A 14264-nucleotide genomic window follows, 5' to 3' on the forward strand; every position below is an offset into this window, starting at 1 on the left:
CGAACGACTGTTAGCAGAATAGGGAATCGGTGGGTTCAGGAGGGTAATATGGAACGCCGTGATGGATCCCAACGGCCTCGTATCACTAGCAGTGGAGATGACAGGCATCTTATCCGCTGTAACGGATCGTGTAGCCACGTCTCGATCCCTGAGTCAACAGATGGGGACGTTTGCAAGACAACAACCATCTGCACGACGACGTTTGCAGCAGCATGGACTGTCAGCTCGGAGACCATGGCTGCGGTTACCCTTGACGCTGCATCACAGACAGGAGCGCCTGCGATGGTGTACTCAACGACAAGCCTGGGTGCACGAATGGCAAAATGTCATTTTTTCGGATGAATCCAGGTTCTGTTTACAGCATCATAATGGTCGCATCCGTGTTTGGCGGCATCGCGGTGAACGCACATTGGAAGCGTGTATTCGTCATCGCCATACTGGTGTATCACCCAGCGTGATGGTATGAGGTGGCATTGATTACACGTCTCGGTCAGCTCTTGTTCGCATTGATGGCACTTTTAACAGTGGACGTTACATTTCAGATGTGTTACGACCCGTGGCTCTACCCTTCATTCGATCCCTGCGAATCCCTACATTTCAGCAGGGTAATGCACGAACGCTTGTTGCATGTCCTGTACGGGCGTTTCTGGATGCAGAAAATGTTCGACTGCTGCCCTGGCCAGCACATTCTCCAGATCTCTCACCAATTGTAAACGTCTAGTCAGTGGTGGCCGAGCAACTGGCTCGTCACAATACGTCAGTCACTACTCTTGATGAACTGTGGTATCGTGTTGAAGCTGCATGGGCAGCTGTACCTATACACGCCATCCAAGCTCTGTTTGACTCAATGCCCAGGCGTATGAAGGCCGTTATTATGGCCAGAGGTGGTTGTTCTGGGTACTGATTTCTCAGGAGCTATGCACCCAAATTGCGTGAAAATTTAATCGCATGTCAGTTCTGGTATGATATATTTGTCTCATGAATACCTGTTTATCATCTGCATTTCTTCTTGGTGTAGCAATTTTAAAGGCCAGTAGTGTATATTGTCTGTGACGTGTCATAAATCACTTTTTGCCGCGCGGAGTGGCTGCGTGGTTAGAGGCGTCATGTCCCTGATTTTGTGGCCATTCCCGCCGGAGGTTCGAGTTCTCCCTCGGGCATGGGTGTCTGTGATGTTCTTAGTATAAGTCAGTTTAAGTAGTGAGCAAGTCTAGGGACCGACGACCTCAGCAGTTTGGTCCCTTGGGAATTCACACACATTTACTTTAGATCACATTTTGGTCTAATAAACTAGTTGTTCGCGCAGGTGAATCCAAATATACTGTTTTTGTAAAATACGCATCATTAGATATTTGTCTGTCTTCGTGGGGGCGAGCTGGAGATGAAAACAAGTGAAGTGAAAGCAAATAATTCCGTTAAGTTGTAGCACCAAAACGCTTGAGTGAAGAATCGTGTTCTTAATATATATACTTTAATTTATACTTTAATTTATTAGAAAATACCAATAATTCATACGAACATCCGACCTCGACATTGTTTTGTGTGATTATATTTCTATTTTACTGCGATGTGGACTTTTAATGAACTGCTAGTACTCTGAGGCTTTTATTTTAATAGCAGTCCCCGAGGTTTTATGCACCACGAAATGCAAATGGACATTTCAAAGCTCACGTACCATCTTCGAAGAGAGCCTTTCACAGTTTCAAATTCCCCGTAACAAACAAAATGATCTAACAGAATTCAAATGCAGAATAACGGAGACATGAAAAAATGAGAGGTACGACGACAGCCAGTTTAGAGGGCTAACTACTATGCAAGGGGTATCGGGGGCCAACAAAACCTCCCGTCTACCAGAACTGACACATTCGGTCGTTGGCGTCAGGTTACGGACACAAGGAAAAGATGTGAAAGACCGAAGTGTAAAGGACTGACAGTCTTCATCGTTAGCAAGAGTAACATTAATCTGTTTCTGAGAATTTCACGAATATGGTTATATTTTTTAATTAACAAATATACAACCAAGTATTTTTAAATTTTAATCATGTAAATCCTATCTATGTATCGTCAAAATGCTAAATAAAGATCTTTTGCTGAATCGGTTATTATTACTGTCCAATTACTCAAATACTTTTTATCGCAAATATGTGACATTCCATGACAGGTATAACATTTCTTATCTTATCTTGTGTACTCTGTAACGCTTCCTTGCTGGTTACAAGCAGAAACTTATTCAGGTATTAAGGGATTACATCGCCACAGCTTCCCTCTCGGCGTATTCCAACCGTTTTTCTTTTTTTTTTTCTGTCCAACAGGGAACCAATATTTCAGTCACACTGTAAACTATGTGTGCTTTTCTCATCCCTCTGTATTTCTGTTTTCTTCCCTTTATGTCATTTGATAATCATATCCCATTATTTCTCCCTGCCTGTTTGACCAGTCGACTTAATATCATACTTTCATTCCTTCTGTTCTGTTCTCCCATGTTTCTACCGGAAGTCATTATAACTTTGAACACGAACATTATGAGAAAATTGCTTAATACTGTTAGTGCGAGTGACATGTGTTACAAACTGTAGTGTTAATTCACTAATGATGCCTGGTTAAATGTGAGAAAGAGCCTCAAGGCCCCTATCTTACGAAGTGAAAGAAATGCATAAATAAATAAGCGCTCATTACAAGCATTAGGCAAGAAAACAAATCCTAACAAAAAATATATCACAGTCAAAACTCAACCGGACATTGCTGCTGTTATACCAGTTTCGATTGGACTGTCTTCTTCAGTATCCCTAAGATGACATTTATGAAGCGTTGCATTACAAGTACACGTAAGTTTTTGCTGTACTGATAAAGACACAAATACTTTGCTAACCTACATGAAATGTAAAACATTATTCCACGGAGTGAATCTTGATACTTGATCTAATGCTGCAAAGTGTGTCGTGCGTCATCATTCAGACGAGGATCCTACAAGAAAACTGATTGGAGCTAGTCGTTAACAAATCATCAAAGGGACAGATGTAGCTGTCGGAGCGCTTACAATATGGCTTCCATGCACGACTACTCGTGCAAGTATAATTGCACTATTGTTATTTTTAGTCACGACATAGCTTATGGTTTCATTCCGTTTTTGTCAGGTGTTCTGTCGCATTTACATCAATGAGATATAAGTGATGGGCATACATCCCACATGAATATACGTGAATAAGGTAACCAAATGAATTACCATACACAGTAAGTCTCAATTGCAATAAATAACATCTGGAAAAACTGTTGTGGGTATGTTTAAGCCATGGTTTTCATTCACATTTCAATTACTGCATTTTAGTTTCTCCCCTTTCTCGCTTCCCCGTCGGTTTATTTTGAAACATAGTGAGATTAGGGAGTAACTCCCCCTTTCCAGCAGTTCTAATTTTTGTTTTTCAAAATTTCATTGTTTGAATCAGTTTAAGCCAATAGCCCTCTACAGTTCATTAATCGCTCCTACGTCTTCAAAGAACTTTTCTATATTCTCTGTCTTCATTATGACATAAAATATACTAAACTCCCTCCATTCATTTGCCATCCTGCCATTATCGCTTATTTTCATTTTCACTCCCCAACGTTTTCGATAGATCCTTGGCATGGACCCTCATTCTCGGGGTTACCCATTGGTATAGCACAGTGATCTCGCCCAAAGCCAAGAAGCGATTCTTTTTGGTGGTGTAGCTCTCAGAGGCACTCTGGGTTGTTCTCTGTGTGAGACACCTCTGCGCATCTCTGTGAGTCGCGGCTCATATGAAAGGGGGAAGGGGGCGATAGGGGAGTTTGATGGGGCCGGCGCGATGCCTCCTTGATCACGGAGGCTAAAATGGTTGAAACGGCTCTGAGCAGTATGGGACTTAACAGCTGTGGTCATTAGTCCCCTAGAACTTAGAACTACTTAAACCTAACTAACCTAAGGACATCACACACATCCATGCCCGAGGCAGGATTCGAACCTGCGACCGTAGCAGTCGCGCGTTTCCGGACTGAGGGCCTAGAACCGCTAGACCACCGCGGCCGGCGATCACGGACGCATTTGGGAATCGCAGTATGAACATACTCAACGCTGGGAAATCAGCGATTGATGCGTATATCTGTTCCTCTGTTGCTTGCGCATTGTCATATGTGGGCGATGTCAACGTCCTACCTTTCTTCCTGACGAGTATCACCCACGTCTGTGTGGCCTTGATCAAACTGTTGGCACAATTTCACTACGGCTGGACACATTAGTCCATACACCACCAGAATGTCAGGGTGATTGTGTGTACAATTTAGACCTACATCTGCATTTACCCCTAGATGAATACTCCGCAAATCACGCTTAAGTGCCTGTCAGATCGTTCGTCCAACCACCTTTACAATAATTCCCTATTATTTCATTCTCGAAGAGTACGAGGAACAGAGGAACACCTATATCTATCCGTGCGAGCTCTGATTTCCCTTATTTTATTAAGACAAACGTTTCTCCCTATGTACGCCTGCGTCAGCAAAATATTTTCGTATTCGGAGGAGAACGTCCATGACTGAAATTGCGTGGAAAGATCCCGCCGCAACGAGTAACCTCATTGTGTTAGTGATGTCCACCCCTAATCCTGTATCATGTCCGTGACAGTCTCTTCCCCACTTTTGATAAAACTGAACGTGCTGCCTTTCTTTGCGCTTTCTCTGTGTACTCCCGTAATCCTATCTGGCAACGATCCCACATCGCGCAGCAGTACACCTAAGACGACAGACAAGCATAGTGCAGGCAGTCTCTTTAGTAGATCTGTTACTTTCTAAGTGTTCTGCTAATAAAACGGAATCTACGGTTTGCCTCCCCGCTGCATTTTCTGTGTGTTCTTCCCCTATTTAAGTTGTTCGTAATTGTTATTCCTTGGTATTTAGACGAATTTACGGCCTTTAGATTCGAATGATTTATTGTATAACCAAATTCTAACCGATTCCTTTTAACATTCATGTCGATGGCCCCACACTTTTCATCATTGAGGGCCAATTGTCAATTTTCGCACCCTTCTGATATCTTTTCTAAATTGTACTGCAATTTCTTTTACTCTTATGACGACTTTTCTAGACGATAAACGACAGCATCATCCGAACAAGTAAAGACGGTTGCTGACCCACGGAAACGGTACTCTGCTACGTACTTCAACTTTAGATTATGTTTCCAGTTGTCGCGCCATTTCACCCGCACACTGTGATGCACCTGCTATCTGTAACGCAGCAAAACCGTGGATACAGGAAGCGAAGAGCCTGTACCTCTAGAGGAGAATACTCCTCCACTCTTCTTGCATAATGGTCTTAGGGTAAGACGACATGTTAACTTACTTTTTGAAGTCCTCTTGTATATTAGAATCTTTAAACATGCGGATTGTTATAATCTAAAAATAGTTATCGAAAAAATTTGTATGTTACTATCAACTGAATGTTGCCTGCACATTTCTTACTAACTATCTACGAAAAGACCTATGACTGTGGGGAAAAAAGCTAGGTCTGAATAATACTCAGCAGTTACTTTTCTTGGTGTTGCAACGTGTTTTACACTAAAGAGCCAAAGAAAGTGGTAAAACTGACCAATATCGTGTAGGGGCCTCGCGGGAACGCAAAAGTGCCGTAACACGACGTGGTACGGACACGACTAATGTCTGAAATAGTGCTGGAGGGAATTAGCACTATTAATCCTGAAGGACTGTCCGTAAATCTGTAAGAGTAAGGGGTGAAGGGGGGGGGGGGGAGGGTGGAGATCTCTTCTGAACAGCTCGTTGCTAGACGTCCCTGATATGCGCAATAATGTTTATGTCTGGGGAGCTTGGTAGCCAGCGGAAGTGTTTCAACTCAGAAGAGTGTTCCCGGAGCTACTCTGAAGCGATTCTGGATGTGTGGGGTGTCGCATTGCCCTTATCGAATTGCCCAAGTCTGTCGGAGTGCACAATGGACATGAATGGATGCGGGTGATCAGACAGAATGATTACGTATGTGTCACCTGTCAAAGAGGTGTCGAAACGTATCATGGGTTCCATGTCGCTCCAACTGCACACACCCCACACCCTTTTTGAACAGTCCCCTACTGACATGCAGGGTCCATGGCTCCATGTCGCTCATGTCGGCACCAATGACTCCTGCCGTCTGGGTTCAGAGGTCATCCTCAGTTCGTACAGGCGGTTGGCGGAATTGGTGAAGGCGGAAAGCCTAGCTCGCGGGGTGGAATCAGAGCTAACTATTTATAGTATCGTTCCCAGAACCGATCGCGGTCCTCTGGTTTGGAGTCTAGTGGAAGGCTTAAACCAGAGGCTCAGACGATTCTGCGGAGATCTGGGGTGCAAATTTCTCGACCTCCGCTATCAGGTGGAGAAATGTAGGGTCCCCCTGAATAGGTTAAGCGTGCACTACACGCCGGAAGCGGCTACAAGGGTAGCGGAGTACGTGTGGAGTGCAAATGGGGGTTTTTTAGGTTAGAGAATTCCCTCCCTAGGCCCGACAAGACGTCTCCTGAGACACGGCGAGGTAGGAGTAGGCAAAATGCAACAGGGAATAACAATATTAATATGCTAATGGTAAACTGCAGGAGCGTCTATAGAAAGGTCCCAGAACTGATCTCATTAATAAACGGTCACAGCGCCCATATGGTACTAGGGACAGAAAGTTGGCTGAAACCAGAAGTAAACAGTAATGAAATCCTAAACTCAGATTCTAATGTATACCGCAGAGACAGGCTGGACAGTGAAGGGGGAGGCGTGTTTATAGCGATAAGAAGTGCAATAGTATCGAAGGGAATCGACGGAGATCCGAAATGTGAAATGATTTGGGTGAAGGTCACGGTTAAAGCAGGCTCAGACATGGTAATTGGATGTCTCTATAGGCCCCCTGGCTCAGCAACTGTTGTGGCTGAGCACCTGAAGGATAATTTGGAAAATATTTCGAGTAGATTTCCCCACCATGTTATAGTTCTGGGTGGAGATTTTAATTTGCCGGATATAGAGTGGGAGACTCAAACGTTCATAACGGGTGGCAGGGACAAGAGAATCCAGTGAAATTTTTTTTAAGTGCTTTATCTGAAAATTACCTTGAGCAGTTAAACAGAGAACCGACTCGTGGCGATAACATATTAGACCTTCTGGTGATAAACAGACCCCAACTATTTGAAACAGTTAACGCAGAACAGGGAATCAGCGATCATAAAGCGGTTACGGCATCGATGATTTCAGCCGTAACTAGAAATATTAAAAAAGGTAGGAAGATTTTTCTGTTTAGCAAAAGTGACAAAAAGCATATTACAGAGTACTTGACGGTTCAACACAAAAGTTTTGTCTCAAGTACAGATAGTGTTGAGGATCAGTGGACAAAGTGCAAAGCCATCGTACAATATGCATTAGATGAGTATGTGCCAAGCATGCGCGGCCCGCTTCTGCTGCAGAGCGCGCCAAATTAGATAGGGGGCGCAGTATTAGCCTTCTCCACTGCGCAGGCGCCGCCGCGCCAATTTTCGGTATGTATAGAACGACGCGCACCAGTAATCTTCAGTCTCGTACTGACCTGAAGATGGCTGCATGTTTGTTAGCCGAAATATCGTGCCAAGATGTCAGCGTGATCCAGCTGCAAGCCCGAAATATGATGGACCAAGATCGTAAGATGGAAAAGAGTCACTGTGGTACAACAACAGAGTTAGAAAACTGCTGCGGAAGCAAAGGGAACTTCACAGCAAGCATAAACATAGCCAAAGCCTTGCAGACAAACAAAAATTACGCGAAGCGAAATGTAATGTGAGGAGAGCTATGCGAGAGGCGTTCAGTGAATTCGAAAGTAAAGTTCTATGTACTGACATGGCAGAAAATCCTAAGAAATTTTGGTCTTATGTCAAAGCGGTAGGTGGATCAAAACAAAATGTCCAGACACTCTGTGAACAAAATGGTACTCAAACAGAGGATGACAAACTAAAGGCCGAAATACTAAATGTCTTTTTCCAAAGCTGTTTCACAGAGGGAGACTGCACTGTAGTTCCTTCCCTAGATTGTCGTACAGGTGACAAAATGGTAGATATCGAAATAGACGACAGAGCGATAGAGAAACAATTAAAATCGCTCAAAAGAGGAAAGGCCGCTGGACCTGATTGGATACCAGTTCGATTTTACACCGAGAACGCGAAGGAACTTGCCCCCCTTCCTGCAGAGATGTTCCGTAGGTCTCTAGAAGAGCGTAGCGTTCCAAAGGATTGAAAAAGGGCACAGGTCATCCCCGTTTTCAAGAAGGGACGTCGAACAGATGTGCAGAACTATAGACCTATATCTCTAACGTCGATCAGTTGTAGAATTTTGGAACACGTATTATGTTCGAGTATAATGACTTTTCGGGAGACTAGAAATCTACTCTGTAGGAATCAGCATGGGTTTCGAAAAAGACAGTCGTGTGAAACCCAGCTCGCGCTATTCGTCCACGAGACTCAGAGGGCTATAGACACGGGTTCCCAGGTAGATGCCGTGTTTCTTGATTTCCGCAAGGCGTTCGATACAGTTCCCCACAGTCGTTTAATGAAGTAAGAGCATATGGACTATCAGACCAATTGTGTGATTGGATCGATTAGTACCTAGATAACAGAACGCAGCATGTTATTCTCAATGGAGAGAAGTCTTCCGAAGTAAGAGTGATTTCAGGTGTGCCGCAGGGGAGTGTCATAGGACCGTTGCTATTCACAATATACATAAATGACCTGGTGGATGTCATCGGAAGTTCAGTGAGGCTTTTTGCAGATGATGCTGTGGTGTATCGAGAGGTTTTAACAATGGAAAATTGTACTGAAATGCAGGAGGATCTGCGGCGAATTGACGCATGGTGCAGGGAATGGCAATTCAATCTCAATGTAGACAAGAGTAATAGAAAGATAGATCCCTTATCATTTAGCTACAAAATAGCAGGTCAGCAACTGGAAGCAGTTAGTTCCACAAATTATCTGGGAGTACGCGTTAGGAGTGGTTTAAAATGGAATGACCATATAAAGTTGATCGTCTTTAAAGCAGATGCCTGACTGAGATTCATTGGAAGAATCATAAGGAAATGCAATCCGAGAACAAAGGAAGTAGGTTACAGTACGCTTGTTCGCCCACTGCTTGAATACTACTCAGCAGTGTGGGATCCGTACCACATAGGATTGATAGAAGAGGTAGAGAAGATCAAACGGAGAGCAGCGCGCTTCGTTACAGGATCATTTAGTAATCGCGAAAGCGTTACGGAGATGATAGATAAACTCCAGTGGAAGACTGCAGGAGAGACGCTCAGTAGCTCGGTACGGGCTTTTGTTAAAGTTTCGAGAACATACCTTCACTGAAGAGTCAAGCAGTATATTGCTCCCTCCTACGTATATCTCGCGAAGAGACCATGAGGATAAAATCAGAGAAATTAGAGCCACACAGGAGCATACCGACAATCCTTTTTTCTGCGAACAATACGAGACTGGAATAGAAGGGAGAACCGATAGAGGTACTCAGGGTACCCTCCGCCACACACCGTCAGGTGGCTTGCGGAGTATGGATGTAGATGTACATGTAGATTTAGATACCCGTACACGTCCATGTGCTCGATACAATTTGAAACGAGGCTCGTCCGACCAGGCAACATGTTTCCAGTCATCAACACTCCAATGACGGTGTAGACGGGCCCAGGCGAGGCGTAAAGCTTTGTGTCGTGAAGTCATCAAGGGTACACGACTGGACCTTCGTCTCCGAAAACCCATATCGATGGTGTTTTGGTGAATCGTTCGCACGCTGACACTTGTTGATGGCCCAGCATTGAAATCTGGCGCAATTTGCGGAAGGGCTACACTTCTGTAACGTCTAACGGTTCTCTTCAGTCGTCCGTCGTTAGACCCGTTCTTGCAGGATCTTTTTTCGGCCGCAGCGATGTCGGAGATTTGATGTTTTACCGGATTCCTGATATTCACGGTACACTCATGAAATGGCCGTACGGGAAAATCCCAACTTCATCACTACCTCGGACATGCTGTGTCCCATCGCTCATGAGCTGAGTATAACACCACGTTCATACTCACTTAAATCCTGATAACCTGCCATTGTAACAGCAATAACTGATCTAACAGCCGCGCCAGACACTTTTTGTGTGACATAGGCACTGCCGACCATACCGCCGTATTCTGCCTCTTTAGATGTCTTTGTATATGGATACGCTTGCCTATTCCAAATTCTTTGGCACTTCAGTGTAAATCGGCGATACGAAATGGTGAATAAAACAGTTTTTAGGCCAGCGGAAGCGACTAGCAATAAGTAAGAATGAGACGTACTCATTTTATGGTTGGAAAAGTCGTGTGATATAATTGATGGGCTAGTGAAAGTTGTTGTAGAAACGTAGATGAAACACAGTACCTGACGGAATGACCAATGGCCAGATTGCTTTCACGTATTCTAAAATCGACAATTTGTCTTGAAAAGTGACTGTATTTACCCTTAGGAATGGGGAAAGTCTCGTTGCATTCCTCGAATAGCTCAGGAAGGTTAATCTTCGCAGCTGCCTCCTCAGCCCGAGACATTGACTCCTGAAAGAATAAAAGTTAGTAAGAAAAATGCCGGCGAGCATCACTGCAGAAAAAAACAGGATATAAAATAGAGAAATCATATGCGATAGAATGCAGATAGAACTACTTTTCCAAGACAGGAACTAAGTCGAAAGAAAGAACAAATGAAATTTTGCAAAGACGTACAATTAAATTGTGGGCCATTCTTACGGTTTATGTAGCATACCGACACTTCTTGCAAATACAGTTTATTTCTATCATTTCTAACCTTAGTGTTCTCGCAGGTATATCTTGTGGTTGTGGTATATTATGTTAAGGTTTTAAGAATATTCTGAATATTATAATGACTACAAATTTTTAAACACCTCCATATTTTCTGTTATTTATTAACATCGAATGCAAAAACTATTTAACTATTGATAATGTCTTTCAAAGTGTTGTCTTACCAGTAAGCTGTAGTCAGGCTTCGTTTCGCGTACCAGGCTAGTGAATGTATCTCTTATGCTCAGATTTACATTTTAATTATCCCCCTCTACAAATTATAAAACACCTTCATGTTTTCTGTTTTCTATTAACATCGAATGCAATAACTATTTATCCATTGACAATGTCTTTCAAGGTGTTGTCTTAGCTATAGCCTGCAGTCAGGTTCCATTTCGGGTACCGGACTAGTGAATATATCTTGTATGTGCAGATTTACATTTTAATTATCCCTCTTTGTATTTTCTGTACCACTCCTGTATTATTTAATTTCTACACACATTTCTCCTGTTGAGTCTTTTAATTATCTTGCACCATCTTGGAGAACTGTAACAATGTGTAAAAAATTATGCTGATATGTTACCCCCTTATTCAGGACAATGTCTCCACGTTAATGTCAAGTCTTCCTTCAACAGATAACTCTCAAAGACACAGAATAAAACCCACACCCACACCTACATTTTGATAACCCACGTTTATTCTTGTATTGGTTTATAACCATTCTTCCAAGTTTTGTAGTTCCTGTAAACGCTACATAGAAGCAAATATTTCATTCATGAAAAGCAGCTGGTGTATGGTGACGCTGTCGAAAAGGAAATGAATGTCGTGTAGTGGCCGAAAACCACTTCCAAGGTGTCAGCAAGTTAGAATTCTCATCCAGTGTGGGATATACTCCGTTACTGCAAAACCATCAGCTAACAAACTGTGGGGTTTGGTGGTCATTTAGAAAGATGATAACTTGGTATGCACATGGTCTGTGTTCGATCTCCATTTGAGGTGATGAACTTTAATATGTACGAAGAGACCATCTTCACCTCTGATATTGCCAAATGAATAAAATAGGGTAGCGCTGTGGTTCAAAATACACATTACACGTGATTTTCCTTCACTACCGACAGAAGCAGGGTCGGTCGAGTTTGGGCCATAGTAGATGCGGAATAGCAACAAATAGAAGCAATGCCACCAATAAACTTTCAAACACTGGAAAATTTAATTTTAATTGGTTAATGAATCATCATGTAATGTCGCTGGGCATTTTTTCCTGAGATGTTGATAATTTTGGTACTAGAGTGCCCTTTGAACTCGAATGTCTTTTTCAGTGGTATTTAACCCCTTTTCGGGACTATACAACTTCACTACTTCATTGTTTCTCCATGACTGCAAACTCGTCAAGGTCTCCACGTAAACATGTTTTTGAGCTCGAATCCTGGCCTGCCACAAAACATTTTTCTTGTAATTTCTAACGTGTACACACCTAACTGCTCCAGAAAAATAATTTATGAGCGCAAAGACTGGTGATCAAGAATTTTACATTATCACCTCTCCTTCTCTTACCGGCAAAATAGTAGCAGTGAAAATTTCATCCAGCACCAGAATTCGAACCCGAGGCGGGTAAAAGTCCCATTAATGTTCGATCACGTTATTGGTGATAAATCTTTGGAAACAGTAATAACCGTAAGACAGGAATAACAAGCCGGAGGGACCTAAGTGTAAAGACCACATAAAACTAACTGTAGGAGAAAAAGATACCTATGTGAGATTCACTGAAGGAAGCTTACGGAAATGTAATTTATCCGCCAAAGAAGTGGACAACAAAGCACCTGCAAGACCGGTTCTTGAGTTTAAGGGTTGGCTACTGTGGATGTTAAGATTGTCAATAAAATTCATCAGGGTATGTGACCGTATTGTCAGTACGTGAAAATTATCCGTTTCAGCCACTGCAGCAAATGGCTTCCCTCAAGGTGTTGTACTGACTGCTAAATGGAAAAACTTAGTTTCTTATATACTAGTGGAAAAGAGTATTTTCGTATTCTGGTAGGATACTGAGGATGGGGAAGAGGGGTGTTAGACATCCTTTATTGGTGTTGCGTTATTTCTTGTCAGTGATGAAAACAGACAAGAAATAAACCCACCCCTCCTCTTAATCCTTAATACCCTATCAGATTACGAAAACAACCTCTTCCACTAGTATATAGGAACTTTAGTTTCTTTCTCATTCAGCACAACTGCCTGAAGAGGCCATTTCCAACAGTCATCGAAACGTTAGAGAATTTTACATATTGTCCTGTCACATAGCTTGAAGAATTTTGTTAATGATTCCTGAGTATTTGGTCATCTGGCTAAGATTCATGCAAGGCTGAATTAGAAGAATAGAGAATCTCCGACTTACAACTACACGTTTCGTCACTGGATCGTTGGATGGTGAGAGAGCGTTACGGAGATGCTCAAAAAACTCCAGTGACACAAGAGTGTCGTCCTGATTCACGGAGAGGTTTAGAATTGAAATGTTGCGAGCATGCGTTGCAAGAAGAGTCATACGTCTCCGGTATTACTCGCAACAACATAATGAGAGAAATCAGTGCACATGTGGATGTTTATCGATAGTCGTTTCATCCCGAGCACTAACCAGGAATGAAACATGGAAGGCGCAGAATCTAGTGGTATTAGAAGTAGCCTCGGCAACACGCCGTTAAGCTGACTTGGGGAGTATAGATACTGGTGTGGAATTCTCACATCATTTTGATGTGCTCAATGCATCAAGTGGGATGAGAGGAAATAAAACACTGGTAAAACGTGCTTAAAACGTGCTTACATTCAAGTTGTGAAATACATATACTGAATAAAATTTTTTCGAAATAATCTGAGACTTGTCTAGATCGCTAGAAGAACTAGACAGATGAATCCCAACTGATTTTATACAAAAGATGTCATAACAATACGCTGGTGTTTACTACCAAAACTGATTGAGAGGTCGTGCAGACTTACTGATATCTCGGCCGCCACCAGAAAGCCTAATCCAGCGACACAAACCACCAGGAGAGTTTTCATGGCGGACTCCCTGCACAGCCGGTTGACACTCCAGCGTCCTAAGCGTTGCAGAAACCACAGTGGCACATTCTGGGCCCTAGTTATGTTCGTCGGAATAACGTGTCCGTTTTTTTCCGAGCCGTCACCTTGCTTCACGGGCAATTTGCGATCCGCCCATTATGGCCATGTGACCTATTTGGACTTCTCCCCTGTTGCTGTAATCGCGCACAGACTGTTGGACATGGACAATAAGGGGCAGTTTGCGGCACGCGCTGCGGATGTACGTGGGCGCTCTTTCGGGAGAAATGGAGGGTAATTTCAGCCAGTTACAAATTTAGTACACTGAGGCTGAAAGACTGGGCAGATCGTAGAATGTTACAGATTGCAGACTGGCCGGAACCCAGAGCCCTTTCGGGAATGGCTCAGGGTTTTAAATTGT

General features: G+C 43.1%; 1 protein-coding gene across 1 annotated transcript in view; it reads right to left on the reverse strand.

Annotated features, from left to right (window-relative positions):
* LOC124711995 overlaps positions 1–13906 on the reverse strand; it is a 34867-nt gene extending 20961 nt beyond the window's left edge. Inside the window, exons 1-2 of the mRNA XM_047242281.1 lie at positions 13784–13906; positions 10468–10558 (exon numbers count right to left, since the gene is read on the reverse strand). Coding sequence (XP_047098237.1) covers positions 10468–10558; positions 13784–13846 — 154 coding nt within the window. The 5' untranslated portion in view covers positions 13847–13906. The remainder of the gene's footprint in view (positions 1–10467; positions 10559–13783) is intronic.
* Positions 13907–14264: the final 358 nt, after the last annotated feature.

This window comes from Schistocerca piceifrons, chromosome 8 (genome assembly GCF_021461385.2).
Source record: "Schistocerca piceifrons isolate TAMUIC-IGC-003096 chromosome 8, iqSchPice1.1, whole genome shotgun sequence".
NCBI lineage: Eukaryota > Metazoa > Arthropoda > Insecta > Orthoptera > Acrididae > Schistocerca > Schistocerca piceifrons.